This window comes from Anguilla anguilla, chromosome 13 (genome assembly GCF_013347855.1).
Source record: "Anguilla anguilla isolate fAngAng1 chromosome 13, fAngAng1.pri, whole genome shotgun sequence".
Lineage (NCBI taxonomy): Eukaryota > Metazoa > Chordata > Actinopteri > Anguilliformes > Anguillidae > Anguilla > Anguilla anguilla.
The window spans coordinates 19342501-19363919 of record NC_049213.1 but is presented as its reverse complement, the minus strand read 5'-3'; the positions used below and the strand labels follow the sequence as shown (position 1 = coordinate 19363919).

Here is a 21419-nt window from a genome sequence, read left to right as displayed (position 1 = left end):
AAACCTGCATACACACGGCCCTCCATGGCACGAGTTTGACACTGTGTTAAACAATCCATTTGTGAATTACATTTAGATGTGTACCACCTTGAAAAATGCAAAACTGTTGTGAGTGATATCAATGCAGAAATGCATGAACATGTGGTAGAAGCAACATACGGAGTAGTGTTTGCAAGAAGGCAAATAGGGCAGGTGAAGGCTTAAAAACCAGAGTAACAAGACTTCGATGCATTTATTTTAAACACCAGCAGTACAAATGATAGACATGGCTCACCTTCTCTCCCCCTGTTCCTACTGACTCAAATAGTTGAGCTAATCAGTTGCACCTGGTTACAATCAAGTTACATTAAACAACTAATTAGTAATTAAACTGAATCAATTAAACAATTAAACTAGTGAAGGGCCACTCCTTCACATTTCCTCCCCCCTCTCCAGTCTTGCAAACTGGTTTGCAAGAGGGGCAGGTGCTTCCCAAGCAGTCAATTTAAAACATTGCATTCCACCAAGAATTGTCCATAAGGAGGAGGAAGAAAAAAAAAAAAATAAAATAAAAAATAAAAAATAAAAAAAAACTGGGTAGCTCCTCCCAGATTGTCGAGGATAGCCCTCTGATTAGGGACACCTGGTAGCTCCTCCCTCTGGCATCAATCATTCTGCAGGGCCAGGACACCACCTCCCATTGGGCTATGGGCTCCTCATACTGGTTTTCAGAGTTACTGTCCCACAGGACTCCAGACCATTACCTGTTCCGACAGAGGCAGCCACAGCTCCCCACCCAATCATTGCTCTGTCTGGAGTCTCCCTGGTCCATCTTCAGCCCCACCTGGATCCTCCCTCGGAACACCTCGATGTGAAATGCAGCGCCCTGCTTCTCGGTATAACAGCTCAGTATAAAAATCTTTTAAAAGCAGGTCACCCCACAGGGATAGGGCCTAAATCCCACTTCTGACCCCAAATGTAAAAAAAGACTTAAACAACTGAGTAAAGCAAGACTTGTAAAAAGGACTAATAATTTATTTTAAAAACACCAGCAGTACACATGTTAGTGGCTCACCTTCCTTCCCCCCTCTCCCTACTGACACTCTTAAATAGTTGAGCCAATCAGTTGCACCTGGTTACAATCACAAATTAAATTAAACAATTAAATAATCAATTAAACAATAAATACACAATCAATTAAAATTAAATTGAATCAATTAAACAATTAACAAACTAGTGAAGGGCCTCTCCTTCACAGGGCACTCTAGAATACTGGTAACCCAGGAGACGATACCTTCTGAATATATGCAGGCGCAGCACGTACAAAAAAATCCCAATGCCTACTCACATAGCTATGCCCAGAACACACCCAGCAATACATGACATCTAAAAATTAATAGCCTACAGAATAATAATAATAGCCTACATAAACATGATTAATAAAACACAGACACAGAAATCGGAGTGAAACTCAAAAATACATTTTATTTCTGACACTGCACATATCTGTAATTTGTTATGTTGAGGACGATTACCCCATGACTGCATACATGTAAATCAGCGGTTACTTGAGAATATCTTTCACATAACTGTGAAAACAAAGTGTAACTTAGCTATGCGAGATGTAGCCATTGGCCATTCTTATTTAAATGCTGACACACAGATGGCTATCTGTATATTTACGGTTTCAAAATCAAGTGATAAAAATAAAACATTTAGCAGCTCCGGATAGATGAATCGAAACTCCTTGATGTAGGATAGCCTACATAACCGCTTGCTCAACGTCAGAGCGGGCTCCTTTGGAAATGAATTTACTCTGCTGCCTTGTGACCCTGTTTCACTTGGTTTTAAAAATGCGTTTCGGTGATCTGAACACAAGTGGACAGCCGAGACATATCGCTGTTCACACCTGTGTCTATCATGCGTCTCCAAGGTGTCCAGCTGACCACTTGTGTTCAGATTTCGTTACTGCCTACGTCACTTCCGCTAGAAGGTCAAAAGTAGAGACTAGTCTGTCGCCAGACAAGCACCAGATTTGTTTCGCACGGGCTAGCTAAGAAAACTGTTTCAAAAAAAAAATGTTTCAAAAACTAATATACATGTACGGGCTATTCCAACTGTTGAGCTTGGCAGGACAAAGTCCTGTTTTTTTACAAAGTCCTGCCAAGCTCATGCATTGATGACGTATTTTCCTGTTACGTCCTTGTCGGGAACGCATCAGGACGCATTAGCGTTTACACCACAAAAGTGGTCAAATGCGTCCCAAATAACCTCGGCAAATGGTTTGAGTGATCGGGTTACAATGCGTCTTGGTGGTCGTTTACACTTGTATTTAGCGCTGTCCACTTGTGATCCGATCGCCCAAGACGCATTTTAAAACCAAGTATAAACAGGGTCTCTGTCATATCCCGGATCCTGCCGGTGATAATGACATCGTTGACTCCCCTGTAAACCCAATCAGGACGGTGAACCCAAAGAAACAGAATTGATACTTAAATACCTGGTCTTTCCACGAGGCATAGGTCTTGAAGGCTGTCCTCCACGGCGACTGCTTCTCTCCCCGCTAAGAACTGTTCTTATGGCATAATAGACCTACAAAATTCTCCTTTTCAAATCATGAAAAACATTGCTGGCTGATCCGCTGTTTGTCTTCTTCCGTTTCTTGTTATTTCCGTTGTTTCTTAAAACTGCAGAAATAATATATGCTAGCTCATATTCGCAGTGATTTTACCATAGAGTGGCAGCCAATAGCAACGTGATTGTGTGCATTGCACGGACGATAACTGGGGCCCAACCTCACGTAGGCCTAACAGCCAATCAGAAAACACGCTGTTCGTGCTCTCATCCAACAATAAGTGTTCATTCTTAGATTCCGTTGGTATTTATCGCTACTCTTGCCCTTGAAACATAAAAGCTTGGAAACGTAACAGCGCCACCCTGAGTCGGAATATTGAATGTTTTGTTTTATGGATAAACGTGGAGAATCTCTTACCCCGATTGACCTTCCCGCTCTCGACCAGATCTCTGTGTGTGTGCGCTTGGGCACAATGTGCGATTATTACTTAATACGCTCCAATTTGGTGGCTGCGAAATACCATTGTCATGTATGCTGTCGACATCAGTTTAAATTGAAGGACCTGTTACGCCAATATATATGCCTATATATGCAGAGGCACATGATTAATTATCAGATTGTCTAATAGGGAAAATGATAGCGACTGAAAGTTCTGAATTGGCCACAACTAAAACATTTTACATGCGTTACGAAACAGCTAGTGAGAAGGCCTATATTCGACTATTTCCGAAATTGCGGCGCCTTCGTTTCCAGGATGATAAGCTTAAATAAAAGTTGCCTATTGCGCGGGACAGCTCCCTCTACATAAATATTAGGAAATGAATCAATTGAGAAACCCCTTGCACCAAACGGAAACGGAATGTAGACTATCGGGATTTCAGAACTATTGGCAAGACATAATTATTTTGAGGTTGGCTACCTGTCTTCACTTAAAATGCGGTAAAGCAATGAAACGAGTGCTAAAAAAGCACCATAGATACCTTAAAACATCCATCTATTAGTTTTTACCAACGAGACAGACAAGAGGGATGGGATGAAATGATTGTGTGCGTTTTCAGCTCCCATTTGTCAGTAACAAGGCAAACGCTAATCGCTTTCGTAGGCTACATTAATAGCCTACGGACATACGAAAATATTAACGTAATAATGTGGCATAATGTAGCGAAAGGAGGACTGCTGTGTTTATTGTATTCATCATGTCGTACATTTTAAGATAGAAGGGAACACCCCCCCCCCCCCCCCCCCCCCGTGACGTCAAACTATGTACATCTGGGATGTGTTTGCGTGACATGACCACAGGACGACCACTATTGTAAGCGGTTGAAACTGAAACAGTCATTCAAAGACAATAGCAAAAAAAGTGGTATCTGTAGCGGTATGGCTTAATCACAGGTTGACTGCGGCACAACGCTAACGGCCATTAGTACCCCGATATCCAAACGAAAAGACACGAGAAAGTGATAACCACTGGAAGTGGTGCTATTGTGGTGGGAGTGCTGAAACGCGTCCCAAGCCCACACAAGCTTTCACTGGCGGTGACGCTTTGGATCACGTGGTCCTGGATACGCACGCCGTATATCTTTTCCGTTCTCGTTCGGCTGGTCATGTCGACTCGACATAAACAAGACCAAAGGGGCCATTGTACTGGTTGTGGTCACTGCCGAGTTTATACCAGTGCAGCCGGCGCAGTCGGAGAAACAGGTTCGACTTTCTGGTCGCAACAGGCATTGATTGGAGTTTCTTACTGATGTTATTTACATGCATATTTATTGTGGATGGTTTAAAACATTTTCGGTCCCAGATCATCTAGCTACAAGGTAAGCGTACTTTTCTAGTTGTTCATTCCGTGTGCCCACATTGTGTAGCGACTGCGTCTCTTCTCAAAGTTGCTTTAGCTGCTTGGCCAGCTAGCTGCCCTATCCTGTTTACCTATACGACGCAGCAGACAGACAGGGCAGTTTACATGAAGTCGCCAATGTATAAAATGGCGACAGTAGTTGGGGGGCGCGGAGTAAAAAATTTGGGGGAGGCGAGTAGTCTTTCCCTGTTCTTGAGATATATCGCAGTGCCATCAAGACTAGCCAACAAGTCCAGAAGCAAGTGACTTGGTAGTGGAATCTGCCAGGAAAGGGTTAACGTACCAGTTTTGTTACAGTTTCACGAATTTACACAGGCTTCTATTTGCTTTGTTGCACACCGCCTCGTGCTGTTTCAGTGGTTACAAAATTTCATTTTTAACGTCAGAGGGGTCCCCGACCAGTCCTGCATCCCCGGAATTGAATGTAAATTGTCTTTATGTTCAATAGATTTTATGTTCAGTAGATTTCAGAAATAAACATTTGGTACGGCGGGGTGATTTGGAGCAGAATGGTGATTACTGAACTAGGTAGCCCGACCGTGTCGATAAAACCCAAAGCCTCTAGCAAGCGATTTTGTGTACCAACTTGAAGGTGCGGAGTGACCCTTTTTACTTACAATCTTGTAACCGTTAGTTAATGTAACGGCTTTACTTTCGCCACAATGTCTTCTGATCCTTCGGATACCAAATCCCACGCTTCTCTTATTTTGTGCGATGCATTCTGCTGGTATAGGTACTTGACCAGCGTTTTTGTTGGAATTTTTTTTAAATACCGAAGACATCTCTGAAGTTTATGATAAATAGCTTTAGCGTCTGGTATGGTTGATTTGATTTTGTGTTCCGGGAAACCAGCGGTAACATTCATGAGAACACATAGTTTCCCGAAGCGGGTGGATATTCGCAGCTTTACTCTCAGCCATGCAGTGAACCCTGAGAGCTCAGTGTTATAAAATCAATCTCCTCCAATAGCTTTTTAAAGTATTGGTGTCGAAGATTAACAGTAGTTCTGTACCTGGGTTATTTTGGAGGTTGCAACAAAAATATGAATCACAGTATGTGAATTTTCCGAATACGAGTTTCCCCAAGTCTCTAACATTTTTCCAAGAACCGTTGCCGCCTTTTGTGAATGTTTAAAAAAAAAAATTAAAAAAACCATTGGAGCTCCTGCAATCGCGCTTGGCACTAAGCCAACTCGACGCTACTGTGCAACACGCATATATGTATGTAGTGATCCGGTCCCCCTTCTTCTCTTATGAGATAGCCATGACGGATCTGCCACTATACACCCCTGCCCAAGGCGCAGTAACCACCCACCCCCTCCCCGCCCCATTTGGAGTTCTTAATTTTGCCTTGCTTTACTGTGCACAGGTTGTTTTTTTGGGGGGTGGGGGGTGGGAGGGGTATTGAAAGGCAGGCTGAGTTCCACTGGGCTTTGGACACCGTTTCCCAAAGAACATGTTCCTCCTTGCTTCTTTTTTGAGGTAAAGGAAGATGGCCAGGTCTGCTTGCCTTTTATCTGCATATGCCCAGAACCAGAGTAATGCACAGTGCAGTTTGTGGCAACAGCCAAGCCTGTTTGCATGCATGGCAACAGCCCCAAAGCCCCAGAGACTGGAGGGCATTCTGTGTCTTAGAGATCATAGTCACAAAGTTTGCCTTTACATTGGTAAAGTCCACACACCGTGAGTTAGTTCTGAGGAATTTGTCCTTTGTCATCTTTTTTGTGTAGTCTTTACTCTGGGTCGACACGGACAGAGTAGAATTTTGCAGAATCCCGGCCATTTAATGCCAACTAGATCCCTTTCCCGGCAGTCAAGAACAGCATCACGAAGGCACGCCTGATCAATGGTGTGACCGAGCTTTGTATTTGTGAGAATGTTTAATCTGTGTGTTCGCTTTTCAGTCTTATTTCTTTTTTTGTAGCTTAACTTTCACTCTGTCATTTATCTCTGCAGTTTTAATTTGAATGAGGGGTGGGTGTTGTTCTTGCACAGTATTTGCCCCCCCACACACGCAAACACACACACGCGCGCGCGCACCCACACACACACACACACACACACACATACACCCCAGCTGTAATTTCAGTGCAAAACCCTTCACTGAAGTAGAAGAAAAGAAAGGGGGCGGGCTGCCCCCCCAGGCCCTGCAGGAGTTTGGCATAGTGGTGCTTCAGTGGGTAAGAGGCTGTGATGTCAGCCATTTTAGGTTGGACAGCAAAATGTGTGGTGCGTCGCCATTTTTCTTTCTTTCTCTTTCTTTCTCTCTTTCTCCCTTTTTTATTATTTTTTTTTCCTGTTCTCATTTTAACAACTGTGCTGAGGGCCTGGCGAGCTGGGTAAAGAAGGGGTACTCTTCTCATCCGATGCTACTTTGCGAAGAGGCTTGGCTTTTGTACCTCGGATTTCAGCCGGTCGGATAAAGATTTAAAATAAAGGACGAAGGCCTTGATTAAATGAGTAGGTATTCTGGCAGTGTTTGGGTGAAGGGAGAGGGGAAGGGAGAGAAAGTGAGTGAGAGAGAGTGAGTGAGTGCGTGTGTTAATCTGATGTGCTTATGTATCTTTGGATTCAATCTTGCATTGCTTTGATGCCCCTTGTATTAGAACGTCTTAGAATAGTCCATTCGTTATGCAGGAATAAAGATCGAAATAAAATAAAAGTTAAAAAAACAATATACAGTGTCAAACCAAAAACGGCAACAAAATAAATAAACCCTAGTCACAAATCATCAGCACAATTCCTTTGATTGACCTCAACCCCCCACCCTCCATCATGAAAATGAGGGAGAGATTTTTAAGTATGGTGGTATGGAGAGGAATGGCAGGGGTGGAAGCCTGCCCTTTTGGGCCCCACACACTCAGGGAGCCTCTTGTCCAGGGCCCACAGTCCAGGAGTCTGGAATTGTCCAGCAGTGACCACGCCTTGAAGGTGTGTGTAAACGGCATTTCCACCTGTCTTTGTAAAGAGCTGGTTCATTATACTCTTCCCTACAGTATAGCGGGCACTAGACTGGCTCATTATACCATTTCCTACAGTACAGCTGGAACCCGGCCTGCACATTATACCCTTTCCTACAGTATAGCTGGCACCAAACTGGCTCATTATACCCTTTCTTACAGTATAGGTGGCACCAGGCTGGTTCATTATACCCTTTCCTACTGTAGAGCTAGAACCAGGCTGGCTCATTATACCACTCTAGAGCTTGAACAAGACTGCTTCATCATATGCTGTTCCACAGTAAAGCTGGAACCCTGGTTAAAGGTCTTTAAACAAATTACATTTGAAGAGGGACTCTGAGCATTTCAGTCTCTAATCTGAGTTTAATTTCAGCCAGGATATTAAGAGAGAGTTTTTACTAAAGTATTTATGATTCAGAAAGTGATTAACAAGACCTAGTTTAAATTGACTGTGTCTGGACAGAGAGCAGAAGTGGAAATGATTAGAAGTATGTTTCTCTCTGGTTCTGGAAGGTTCTGCTGTCCACTGAAAGAGGCTCATGCATAGGGTCAGGATTAGCTCTACCACAATCTACCTTTTTAGTAATTTTATGAGTTCCTGAAAGACCAGGAACTCCATAGAATTTGTAGCTGGTTGTCCCCTAAGGCCATGCTCAGGGACAGTGGCTTTGAGTCCCCAAGATTGTGTTTAACCTTGCTTCTCAGTCACCTGCGATCTTCTGCACCTGTTGTACTTGAAACGTACCCAATTGCCCTGAGCTGTCACACAGGGAAAGATGGGTGTACAGACTAGCGGTGGACATGGGTTAAAGATTCTTTACTTCAAAGGGCCGCTGTGTAAGCGCTTTGCTAATGAGCAATGTCTAAATAAAGGGAAGCTGTACAGATGGGTATCTTATGGGAACACATGCACATAGTTGTAAGGGTAATCAGGCATTGAGGAAAAATAAAATGATGTCAAATAGCAGGACTGTGGATATGTAGCATGGCCACTTTCCTGTCATTATCTCCGCCAGGTGAGAGCCTGGAGGGGATTATGCGTTTGGTCGCGTGTGTGTGCGTGTGTGTATCTATCTGCAGCTAATCTCGCATACTACTGGGTCGATCAGCCTAATACTTGTTGTGCATGCTGACAGCAGGCCAAGGACCTGAATTCTCGAATATTTTGCAAATCGGTCAACGACAAGTATTTTATTTGAATTAATTTCCATAATTGTCCATTGAAATACATTGAGTGCTAACTCCTCGCTCCTCCTAACCGGCCGGTAGGGGCCGCAAGTGATCAACAACTGCTTCCGTTTGGAATGAAAGACCAGCAATGTAAAAAGTCAATTTCAACGTTAAAATGGACGTTAATGTTTGAAGCTGTGGCAATTATTTTGTTGGCATTTTCACACTGAAATTGATATTTTACATCGCTGGTCTTTTGGAATTGTTCCTGTCCAGATTTGAAACGAAAGTGCAAGAGTATAACGTCAACGTTAGCTCTGTCTAACACATCGTGGCTGATATGAATGAAATTAGCTAACATGTCACCACCTTTTCGCGTTACTTCACTGAATCGGCGTTTTTGGGATTTTCAGTGGCACATGGTAAAAACTGGTAGGTATTGTATTTGTCTGGTTGCATTGATTGTGCAGCCTCTATTGTTGGATCAGCAAAGCTAACCTGGGGGAGATCCTGACTCTACTGAGTGCACTCTTCTAGTTGAGTAAAGCGGTTATTTCATTGTTCTTGTTAAGAGCAGCAACTCTATTTGCCAACATGGGGGGAAAAAACTTCAGCATTCAGTTTGGCTGATCCTCATTGCTGTAATCTGTGTAATGGACACATCTGACATGTCTCATATTACTGCAGTAGGCTTTGTGATTATTTTGTCTCTGTTGGCTTTTTTTTTTTTTTGGTCCACATTATTAAATAGTCTGTCAGGCTTTGTTATATACCCCCTGCTGACTGTCACTTTTACAGTTATTTTTAAATTCATAACCTGTCTGTGTTTTGTGAGAAATAGTGTCTGTACAACCATCTGAGTATGTGGCAGCGTCAGTCTGAAAGAGTTTCTGTGTTTGATGTGAGAAGAGAATCTGTCCATCCTTTCCTCTGTTGGTGCACACACTCTTACAACCTAGTATCCCACAATCCCACAGTTTTGGAAGGGCTGGGTTTAGGTGCTGTCCCTGTAAATGCAGAAACTTAAGCAGCCTGTGGCTTAAAACTGAATTGGGCATTTCAGCCTTGGACCTTTTCAAATATCAGACAGTGGAGTGTGTTACGTATTTATTCAAACTGCTGTTTTAAATGCCTTTTCCCCTGACCAGCCAGGACTAATTGGAGTTTTGAGAGCACTAATTTTTAATAAGCCAAGTTAAATTAGGAGAAGAGAGGGGTGCGTGCTTCAGCTCCAAGGCCGTCCAGTTTCCACGGAAACAACTTGCACCACTCAAGCAGATAAATTATTCAACCAAGGAAGGGTGGTGCTTTTTGTGTGCCTGTGTGTCCTATTAAACATCCAGCTCCGTTTTTCTGTGCACAGCACAGTTTCATGCATACAGGTTATGTGTAATTCCATGCTTTATTCAGCCTATATTTATCATCCGTGGATCATTAACGATTTTTCGCGTCGGCATTTTTCCCACAGAATGAGTGGCACGTTTGTGCTGCCACTGTCCAGACTCCACCAGCAGTTGTGCACTGACGAATGTCTTGAGTGTGGCTTTGACAGTGAGCTGCCGCTTTATTGCCGTGCTGAAACCAAAGTGAAAAACATCGCTACTTGTTTAGCCAAGTAGCCTACGCGGACGCAAAGTAAAACCTCACCCTGGATTTATCGCCTATCCCTAAAGCACAGATTTACTTCTAACGTCAACCGGAGCACATGGAACCCGAATGAACACCGTTCACTCGTAGCCTATTTTTCTTCTTTGCATCGGGGCCTCCCAGATTTTCCAAACCGGCCTTTTATCTTCGAGACGATTAATTTTTATTAAAAAAATAATAAAACGTTTTCGTAGCATTTATTTATTAACCATAATTCTAAAATCACACAGCTTTTAAATATTCAACGTTTTTTAATCTTAGTTATTCAGGACAAGTACACAATTAAACTATATAAAGGACCCACAGAGCTCTGTGGTGTTTTCTTCCTGTTCCTGTTGCTAACAGTGTAGTTCAGTTACTCGATATGAGATGTGTTCAAATTTCAAATTTGTTGACATGCGTGTGCATACATTATGGGTAAAAGGAGCTTTCAAAACTATGCGCTATCCATTTCTTAAGATCTGAGAAGAAACGTAGTGTTGCACGTTGATTTTCGGCGTCTGTAGTTTGTACTGTAAGGTTCGCATACCATAGCTCCTCGGTCACGGCTCTCCCGCAGCCGACTAGTTCAAACGGGACTTTGGGTTGGCTGAAAGGGGCAGATGCAGGGCTGGTGACGTGAGACGGCTTTTGTTCAAACCTTGGACGGAAATACGAGGTCTTATTGAAACGCCGCTGCATTCAGCTCGTCCCCGGAGCATCGCCGTCTCGTGTTCAACCACGTCTGGCGCGCCGATAAAGCGTTCTCTTTTCAGAACATGACCTCGTTCTATTTCTCAGCAAGTTGGACGTTTATTATTCGAAACTAGATGTGCAGACAAGGAGATCCTATTAGTGCAACCTCAGTGTTTTGGCTGTTTGGTCTTTTTTTGACGCTGCCGCACCAGATACCCGTGGGTTGAGCGGAGTAAAATAGGCCTACTAAATACGCGTTAACGCTGACTGGATCTGTTGGGATTATTCGAGTACTTCTTGTACTGCGGGATAGTTCAACTATCATTATATAAAATTAAAAAAACATAAAATATAGAAATTAGTAATAAATAGTGGAGATCAGTGTTGTTAATGTATAGTCATTTTTGATAACATCAATGTAAGGTACGCTGGGAACATGAAACCATTTCATGTTTACTGTGGCAGTGCACTTCACTCCCCTCCCCTTCAGAAAAAAAAGAAAAACCGTCAGCCAGTCTGTGTCACACATGCAGTATTTTGATGGACTTCAGATGAGGCTTTTGTTTAACAGGCACTCTGGAGCGGTCAAACATCCTTGCACAATAATGAATGCATTCAGAGTAAGGGACTGTGTTGGATAGGTGCAAAGTAAGGGACCGTGTGTAACTGTGCAGCCTACCCTCAAGTCCAGAGTACAGTGCAGTAATCTCGGTCTTGCACGTGTCCATAACGGCAGCACTGATGCGGAAGATCCTACCTGAGTGAACACATTAAGGGGACGCATGGACACGCGTTATATCATGCATGCTGTCACATATATATATGCAATCACTTTGTGTGTGTGTGTAGACACATACCCAAACATGCGTTGGTGCACGCTCATGTTCCCCCACACTCAAACGGCAATTACCTCTGGGTTCGGACAACTGGACGAGGCCTTACCGTGACCCCTCCTCAGTACACACCCCGGCGCGGCCATCCAGGATTAGCACGTAAGATGGCGCTGACCTACATTTTTGAGCAGAGGAGTGGCACTGGAGGCTGACTCATTAGCACAGAATTTATGAGTTTAAAATCCTACCCCCCCCCCCCCCCCCATAGTGGTGGTGGAACCTGGCCCTTAACCTGATGTGCTCAGGATTCAGTCAATGGTGTGGTTGGGCTTCAATGTCATTCCAAAAGTGCATGTAGGAAGGTACGCCCATATTAACCAGGCGCAGACCAACGGACAGTAGTGTGGTTATGTATAGGAAAGGTTTTTGTTTGGTTGCCATTCTCAAAAAACCCATTCTGGCAGGGACCTTGGTCAGGGTGAGTGGAAGTGGCGTCCGTTCCCTAGAGCAGTGCGCCACTCCTGAAGTACTTCTCAATACATGCAGATGTGCGAAAGGACAAAATGTGATTCGCACAAAACGCCCTAAAATGAGCACACAAAAATAATGATTCACTGCTGTTGCTGTGATTTTGGGTGTCTGTCTGTCTGTGTTTGAAAGAGTGAACAAAGCTGCACCCTGGTAGAGCACATGATGGTGATACCTCTTATTTTTTCTTTTCTCTCTGGCAAAGGCTTGGGGATGCTTCAAAACTGGACAAATAACCAAAGTGTACAATGCTCACTTGCCCAGTTAATCTTTGTTGTGAAGTACCTGAATGAAAAGACAATTTTGTGCACACTGACCAACTACATTTTTAGGCAAGCTGGGAGCATTTCACAAACAGCAATGTGAAGTTGGAGAAGGAATGCTGCAAGGTAACCAAATAGTAGCCAAAAAGGTGCTGTTTGCAAAGAGGAGGAAGTGCAAATAGCCTATATCAAGAAGGAGGATTAAGTTTGCCAGTCAAAAATATGAGAAGGTAAACTGGCAAATAAGTGGGAGTGCAAGGCACTCTTAATGGTGAGGTTAAAAGCCTTTATTTTAAGATGGCAGGAAGAATTAAAATAAAAATGTGCTGGACCTATATGTTGCAGCTCTCAAAATTACGGTCAGTGTTTTCTCTAAAAATAGAGGTATGGAGATTGCATTCATGATCCTTATGTAATTCTCAAATTAATAAAAGTTTATTTCAGAAAGATTATATTCATATTCATCATTGCTAAATAAAATGTGTAGGGCGCATACTGCTCACCACAGGAAGTTGTCCAAAGCTTCAAGTCCTTCATCTACAGTCCTTTGTATAAGGAGACTCAACATCCATAGCAACCAAAAAACAGTCCCTGATATTCCTGAGGTCTTCCATCTTATTTGATACATACGTAGGGTCCTGAAAGTAAGAATGTGAAGTTGAAACAAAATGATTTATACAAAAAAGTCAACAAATTGAGATGCTGGTTCTGATTTGGAATAACAATAATACAGTAAATATTAATATGGTTCTGATGTTGAGAACAGTGATGGTGGCAATGGAGCAGGATCCATCCTGAAGAATGAAGTCTGGTGTACACATTGTACTGAAACATGAGAAGTTATTGATTTTATTAATTTTTTCAAAGCTGTTCTTCAGTGGCTTTTTGAGCGCTGCTCTCTCTCTCTCTCTCTCTCTCACTCACTCACTGTCTCTATGTCTATCTCTCTCTCTCACCTGTGATTTGTAGCCCCACACAGGGCTTGTAAACAGCAGGTATAAAATCGTATTACAGGCAGAGCGCAGTGGAGCTGGGCTCCCCAGGGTTGTTTACTGCAGAATGTAAATGGATAGGGAGAAACGAGCATGGCGTTATCCCAAGGCCAGCATTAGATTCAACCTGATTTTGGGCAGCTGGATACCACCATATTTGCATAGACCAATTTTAGGGTCAGGGTATCATTGTTTATAACATCAACATGTTTTGTCATTGTTTTATTCAGTAAATTATTAGAAATGCTCAATTTTTATTGCTATTGACACCTGTAGGTTTTGATGATCATTTGCCCAGTCGATTCCTCATTACTTGTTTGAACATTCAGGCCCACTCTTTGCTAATTTTCATATTTTCCTGGGAAGCATGTTTGTGTCTCTGTAAAAGGTGTTTTGTAAATGAAATAACTGATTAGAATTTATTTTCTTTTTTAAATCTCATGCATAGGTTTCCAGTCAGCTGCTAAAATCATCCCTTGCGCAGTGGAGGGTGTCCCCAAAAAGTCAAGGAGGAGCATGAGTCACTTGGGTCACTGCAACCTCATCACTGCTGTTCATCACACCTGAGGCCCCCCTTCAACCTGGAAGTCACCCCGTGCACATTTTAACCTCTCCAGTCATGGCCAGCAAGAGGAAATCCACAATCCCATGCATGATCCCCCCAAAAACCACACGTCCCCCCCAGGACCGGGACTCCAGCCCCACCGACCCTCCGCCACCCACTACCAAAAATGGGGCATCCCGGGAAGGGAGGGAGGAGGAGGAAGAGGCCATACCCGCTGCTGTAACCACCATCGTGAGAGTGCCGGGCTCAAAGGAGTGCAGCCAGTCCTCCTGGCCTGAAGAGGATGCTGTTTCGCAACAGGGAGGGGACTCCTACACCTGCCCGCCTTGTCGCTTTGAGTCCCGGGACCTCAACCTGTTCCTGGACCACGTGTACAGTGGCCACCCCGAATTCCGCGCTGACCCCACCTTCCACTGCACAAACTGTGGAGTTTCCTGTCCTAAATTTGAGGGGCTTGCACTGCACAATGCACGAGCGCACCCCACCTTGGGCGCAGCGGGCAGCCCCACTAGCGCTGCCCTGCAGGTGAGGCGACAGGAGCGGCGAATTCGGGTGGAGCAGAGCCTGATCACCGGGGAGGGGACAAGGGAGGCGGAGATCTCCATCACAAAAACGCCGATCATGAAGAGGCTGAGGGGGAAGTCGGAGCACAAGCGCATCGTGGTGTCCCACATGGGGGCAGCGGAGGAGCCGGGCCCAGAGGTAGGGAGAAAGGACCCCCAAATGACCATGCCCCCCCCTGCCATCCTGACCTCCCCTACCAGCGTCACTCACAATGGGACGGTCCCCAAGGCCCTGCCCCCTCTCCCGTCGGCCATACAGATCGTGAATGGCTCGAGTGCACTGCCCCTGCTCAAGACGGCCATCAGCCAGGTGGTGACGGTGGTGCAGAACCGCACCCCGCACCAGTCTGCCCCCATCACCGTCTCCTCCTCTTCGTCTTCCTCCTCCTCCAGCCCCTCCTCCAGGAACCTGCCCAAAGTGATGATCCCGCTTAGCAGCATCCCCACCTACAACGCCGCCATGGACTCCAGCAGTTTCCTCAAGACCTCCTTCAGCAAGTTCCCGTACCCGACCAAGGCGGAGCTCTGCTACCTGACCGTGGTCACAAAGTACCCTGAGGAGCAGATAAAGATCTGGTTCACTGCCCAGCGGCTCAAGCAGGGCATCAGCTGGTCCCCGGAGGAGATTGAGGACTCCCGTCGCAAGATGTTCAACACCATCATCCAGGCGCCATCCGCTGGCCAATCGCAGTCTCCGCAGGCGCGCCACACCCACCAGGGCCCTTCCCACCACACTATCACTGTCCTGCCCACGGCGCTAGGTTCAGGGGGGGTCCCCCATATCCTGCAGGGCAGCCTGGTGGGGCAGGGGGGTATGATAGTCACCCAGCCCATGATCACTAATGGCCTGCAGGTGAGCAGCGCCCCTGTGACCCTGGCCGTGACGCCCCGCCCCCAGCCCCGTCCCCAGACACAGGCCCGGCCGGCCACAGCAGTGGGGGCTGATAAGAGTGGAGCTGTGGGGAGCAGCAGTCGGGTCCCTGGATCAGCCGTTACCAGTGGCAACAGCATCACCAGCAGCAATAGCCTTAACAGCATCATCACCAGCAGCATCTGCAGTAACAGCACCAGCAACGGTAGCACCAGCAACAGTAGCACTGGCAGTGGGAGTGCCAGCAACAACACTAGCAATGCCAGCAAAGCCAGCGAAAACACTGCCACCAGTAAAAGCAATGGCGATGGCTGCAGCAAAACGGGCGACTCGGCAGCCATGGTTCCAGCTGCACCCATCCTCAGGGGGGCACCCAGCTCTCGAACCCTCCCCAGCAGCTTCCTGGACCCCAGCTTCTACAAGAGCAAGAAGTCTGCAGAGCAGCTGGGGACGCTGAAGCAGAGCTTTGTGCGCTGCGAGTTCCCCGGGCAGGACGAAGTGGAGCGGCTCACCAAGCTCACCGGCCTGACCGTGCGCGAGGTGCGCAAGTGGTTCAGCGACCGCCGCTATCACAACCGCAACCTGAAGGGCCCGCGGTCAAGCACGGGAGGGGTGCCCTTCACTGGGGGCACCCTCCTCGACCTCACTGACAGCCCCTCCTCCTCTGGGAGCCCCCAGTCGCCCCTAGCGACGGCGACTGTGGCCACAGCGAGTGCGGCGCGGCGGGCGCCACCATCTCAGATGGCGGATTTTACTGCTGTGCGCTACAAGGAGCGGGACCCCCAGCAGGTGCGCGCCCTGGAGGCGAGCTACGCCCTGGACCCCCTGCCGTCCACTGAGGAGGTGGACCGACTGCGCGCCGAAACCAAGATGACCCGGCGTGAGATCGACGGCTGGTTCTCTGAACGCCGCAAGAGGGCCACGCCAAAAAGCAAGAGTGGGGAGGGAGAGCAGGAGGAGGAGGAGGATGAAGAAGAGGATGATGATGATGGGGGAGAAGGGAAGAGCGACCCGGACGACCCCTTGCTGGGGACGTCATCACAGCAGTGCACCAAGGAGAATGAGCTCAAGGTCAACCCCAAGGTCAACCCCATCAAAATCAATCTAAAGATGCTGAAGGTAGGCAGAGAAACTGAAACTTATCACAGTAAATATCATGATTTTAAAATGTGAATTTTAACCTTAAACATTCTGAAGATACAAATTGTCTTCAAGTAGTGATTTAACGTGATATGAAGACTTTCTAGGAAAGTTATAGTTCTATTTTATTACCCGTAGACACAAAATGGGGGGAAGTGTGCAATAATCGATGTGTGTGTACTCTTATGTTAGTTAAGCATTTGTTATTGTAAGTCCATTGCATGAATAATAGTGTCCAATAACTACTAGCTTATATGACTGTAAGATCACATGTAGCTAGATTGTCAAGTATTACCTTAACTTGGGTTGTTAAGTGTCAACAGTGTTATCTTGCAATGGAATAAAATTGCCATGATATTTGTTTTGTATTCAATCAAACAAGACTTGAAGCACTTCAATATGGAAAAATCCAGGTAACAGAAGACTGAATACTGTGGTGCCTGGGCTGGAGGCAGGAGCTTTTTTTAAAGAGCAGATGAACTTACCCTTTTAAATATTTTCACAATAATCACTAGTTAGTTCTTTTAATACAACTAATGAAATATGGTCAATAAGTTTTAAAGGAAATACGTTTTAAAATAATTTAATGAATAGAGGAATATCATGGTGGAAGGTTTTTAGAATGAAACATCTCAATAATGTAGTTCTTTCCCAGTGCTATCTTAATATTTTGGGCATCTGGTATGTATAAAACGTTTTATGTAATAATGAAGGACAGAGATAAACATCGGTAAGTCATATAAGCAGTTCAGAGTAAACACTATTTCAACTGCAAGCAGTAGAATTAACCATCCAAAATGTTTGTGTTACAGTATTCCAGACAATAAATGAATAACTTAGCAGGTATTGGTGTTGTTCTGATGTGTTGAATGATGATTTTTTTACAGACATCATGCATATAGTACTGTAGCTTTGTAAAACTACAGTACAATATGCATGATGAATTTTTGAAATGATTAACAATGTTGCCTCCGCTTCCTGAAGAAGACATGTACATTCAACCAAAAGTTTCTTCATTCAGACTTGCGTTCATTCTGGCTTTCTTTAAGGTCTTGTTGCACAACATACCTTTTTACCCTGAATTCAAGTTGCTCACCTCATTTCCATATTGCGTTAAAGGAAAGAAACCCATAAATCAGTGGACCGGCAAGTACTAGAATGTTGATGCATAATTTAACATTTCTATATAATACTGAAACGATAAGACACCCTTGACACAGGTTTTCCTGCCAATTCGTATTTGTTTGAATGAAACCTAAACCTCAGCATTCAAACTGCAGTCCATATTTGGATTTCATGTTCACAGTTTCAGTTGTTTTGGCTCTGAACTCCAGCACGTTGATTGTGAAATGAAATGAGTATGTGGTTAACGTGGTCCGTTTTCCTGTGCTTCCTGAAGGTGACCAAGCCCGAGCCCGAGTCTGGAGCGCACTCCGAGCGCGAGTCCGACAGCCCTAAATCTCCGCCCCCGTTCACTTCCAGCCGCGGGAAGAAGACGGCGGAGCAGCTGCACCTGCTCCGGCAGGTCTTCGCGCGCACCCATTGGCCGAGCAGCCTGCAGTACGACCAGCTGATCGCCCGCACCGGCCTGCCACGCCCCGAGGTGGTGCGCTGGTTCGGAGACAGCCGCTACGTCTACAAGAACGGCCAGCTGAAGTGGCTGGAGAGCTACCAGCGTGCAGCAGCCGCTGAAGAGAAAGAGGGGGAGGAGAAGAACGACAAGGAGGAGGAGGAAGGAGAGGAGGAGGGAAAGGGAGACACTACAGCACCGAAGGACCGGGGGAAGCCGAATAAGGAGGAGGCCCCGGGAGCAGAGGGACTGGTGGAGTCCAGCAGACCTGGCACAGAGGGGCGGAGCCAGCGGGTGCACCAGGCACAGGAGAGCAGGAGGGCTGAGGAGGAGGAGGAGGAGCTGGAGGAAGAGGAGGAGCAGGACCAAGGTGCTGTGAAGAAGGAAGGGGAGCAGGCCAGGAGCAGTCCAGCCTGTGAGGAGGGGGAGAAGGGGTCTGCTTCGGTCCCTGTGGTCCAGTTTGCCAAGCCCAGCCCCAATGGCTCTTCACGGGACGGGTCCCCAGGAAAAGCCCGCCCACCAGAACCCGAACCACGAGCTGAATCTTACGGTGTGTGAAGGCGGTGCAGGCAGAGGGCACTGCGAATAACCCATGAAAAGTGACCCAGAACTCTGCCTACACTGTGCCTCTACATTACATTTAGAGTTAGGGGGACAGGGGAGGGAAGAGGCCGGGTGATTTCACAGCTGTAACACTTTCATATTCAAACAGTTCTTATCCAGCATTACAGACATTATAGATGGAATGACCTGTGGGAGCTTGAGGCAAGGGAAGCACAGAAATCACTGTGTGCACACAACGTCTGTCTTTCACAATGACGTTGAAAAGATAGGAACATAATATTAACATGTTAAATTGCTTGATTGACAAGGACAAGTATATGCACATAGATAATGCCAGTGTTCATATACTTTATTTTTCCACTTAGGAGTAAATTATCAACTTTTAGGAGTGTTGTTGGCAGGTTGTTGTATCATGCTATGAGTGCTCGCCTTTCCATTATCTTCAGGTAGTAAAAGTACCATATTGTTATTTTTGGGTGTATTTTTCCTTTAAAGCAGACTTATGAGAAAAATCTGTTTTTGTGTTATTTTACTGTTAACCTGGACTGTAGTCTTCTTTTAGCTTATAGGTTAAAATAGGTGTTCAGATAAAAATAATTCAAAGAAAGGCTTTCAAAAATGATCTGTATGCCTCATGATTTTTAACTGGCTTCATTTTAAAATAATTGTGATGTACTGTATATATTTATTGATCATGGGGGGGATTAGCAGTTTCCTTATATTTATGCCTTGCTGTAATACTATTGTTCTATGCCTGTGTTATGCCTAATTTAACGTTGCTCACTTTTACAGTTTGTGCGCATCTGTGTTTCAGGACTCTGAGGTGAGGACGGAGTGTGGCCGGATGACGCTGGTTGCCAGGGAAACGAGGGGCGGCTGGTTTTCTGAAAGCATCGGGGGCTGGAGGGGGGGTGTTTAATATGACAGCAGCTGTGCATGTGATGGGATTTGTAGACTGACTTAAATCCCGAAAGAAAAAAAAGCCCCTCCCTCACCATCCTTCCCACCATCATCTGCCCAAAAAAGCTGGGGGAAAAAACAAACAGGAAAAAATAGAAGCAGGGCACAGAGCTCTGTTGACGATTGGGGTGGCTTTTGTCAGACCAAGCCAACATTTGGGAGCACATGGAAAGGGGGAAGCCAGCCTACATGAAAGAGAATACACGCACACACGTCGTATGAATCTTGCCAGTCACATCAGTGCTGCCCAAGGGATTATGGGAAATGATGTTGGGATGTGGACCTCTGGTTAGAAGATGTGATAGGAAATGTAGCGCTACAGAGAAGGGGGGCGTGAGGAGTAAAGGAAATGAGCGAGAAGACGTTTTGTTTGTTGTATTTCTTACTTTTATAGCAAACAGTACATCAGCACAGCCTTGAATTCTATTTCTTCTATTTCTCTTATCTCAGATTTGTAAAGATTTAGGTTTATAACTTTTTTCCTTCTGTAATCGATTACTGTCAGTCCAGATATATTTGTGTATGTATTTAGCGGATCACTCCATCAGTATGGATTTTTGCACTATGTACCCAGTGGGACGGTTATGCTGAAATCGCGTTAACCGAAGGGAGCCTTTGATTGTACACTAAACAAGCGGCAGGCGATCAGTGTTACACTGTTACAGAGGTCACTCACCAATGCACACTCAACACATCACCTTGTAACCAGCCTTCCAGCTGTCATAAAAACTATTAGACTAACACAGACGTAGAGACGTTTTGAATAGTGTATTTAACACATACGAGTGATAAAACATGTTACTCCAGCAAACTGGCAATGCGGAATAACGTATTGCAGATGCAGAATCAAGGACACGATGGTCAAGCAAAGCCGACTAGCGGCTAATGACCTGCATTCTGTCAACTAATCGAGAGCTAACATTAAACCGCTTTTTCATCAACAGCCAAACAAATTCAGTAAATCAGCATTTTTCAGTTTCTTCTGAAAATTGTGAAACTATTACACTTGAAACAGAAGGAGCTTTGCTGTCAACACCATGCATCAAGTGGCCTTTAAAAAAACTGAGCATGTTGGAGCTAAAATGCTCACTGTTTCTGTCTGGTTCGCAAAATTAGCAAATATTCCTGGACTTACAGAACTCTTATTATAACTGTGTAAGACAATTTGTCAAACTGCAGTTTTACCAGAATTATTCATACCTAGCCGTGCTTTTTCATTTTTTCGTCTGGATCTTTGCAAAATAAATGAAATGCAACAATTTTGTCACTGTGTGCACTACAGTATTTTAGATATCCTTTGTGTGTCTTTGCCTGCACCCAACACCTTAAAATATTTGTGTAGCTTTTGAACAGCACAAAAATAGAAACCACATAGGGAGTAACGTACTGAGCAACACTTTGCTAACTTAGAGAGGGGGGGTGGAAACAGCAGCAGTAATGTAAATACAGGCCTAAATGAAATGGACACAAATAGTATCCTAGTACCAAGTACAACTGGAATTCCTTACTGTTGAGATCCAGTTATATACCCTGAATCATTCGGATAGACATACAACAGAACGATTTGCATAAATCATTAGGATGTAAATGAGCCCCACCCCCCTTTGAACAGAGTATGCCAGTCTTCTGTTGGGTTCATTATCTGAAGATGAGGTTTAGGAAGAAAACAGTAGTTCCTTCGCCCACGTCTTCCGATAATTCACCTTG

The 21419-nt window shown here is 45.1% G+C and overlaps 1 protein-coding gene and 1 long non-coding RNA gene across 4 annotated transcripts; one reads left to right on the top strand and one right to left on the bottom strand.

Annotated features, from left to right (window-relative positions):
* Window positions 1-213: 213 nt before the first annotated feature.
* LOC118210796 lies at window positions 214-2841 on the bottom strand. 2 transcript variants are annotated; one of them, XR_004761914.1, is made up of 2 exons: window positions 2480-2841; window positions 214-1111 (listed from the first exon to the last, which is right to left on the bottom strand). It is a non-coding gene; the product is annotated as an uncharacterized LOC118210796 (long non-coding RNA). The 2 variants fall into 2 exon arrangements; XR_004761913.1 differs by having other exon boundaries at window positions 214-868; window positions 2480-2834.
* Window positions 2842-4082: 1241 nt separating this feature from the next.
* Window positions 4083-20975, top strand: LOC118210660 (zinc fingers and homeoboxes protein 3-like). Of its 2 annotated transcripts, none has more exons than XM_035387014.1 (4): window positions 4083-4371; window positions 13928-16597; window positions 18018-18738; window positions 19567-20975. In XM_035387014.1, the coding sequence occupies exons 2-4, from the start codon at window positions 14099-14101 to the stop codon at window positions 19572-19574; spliced, it is 3228 nt and encodes a 1075-aa protein (XP_035242905.1). In that variant the 5' UTR covers window positions 4083-4371; window positions 13928-14098; the 3' UTR covers window positions 19575-20975. The 2 variants fall into 2 exon arrangements, with proteins under 2 accessions (XP_035242905.1, XP_035242906.1); XM_035387015.1 differs by lacking the exon at window positions 4083-4371 and adding an exon at window positions 6615-6871.
* Window positions 20976-21419: the final 444 nt, after the last annotated feature.

Excerpts from the sequence above, each read along its gene's own strand:
- LOC118210660 (XM_035387014.1), top strand. The coding sequence starts at position 14,099 with ATGGCCAGCAAGAGGAAATCCACAATCCCATGCATGATCCCCCCAAAA. Across the intron at positions 16,598-18,017 it reads TCAATCTAAAGATGCTGAAG|GTGACCAAGCCCGAGCCCGA; the intron begins GTAGGCAGAGAA and ends TGCTTCCTGAAG.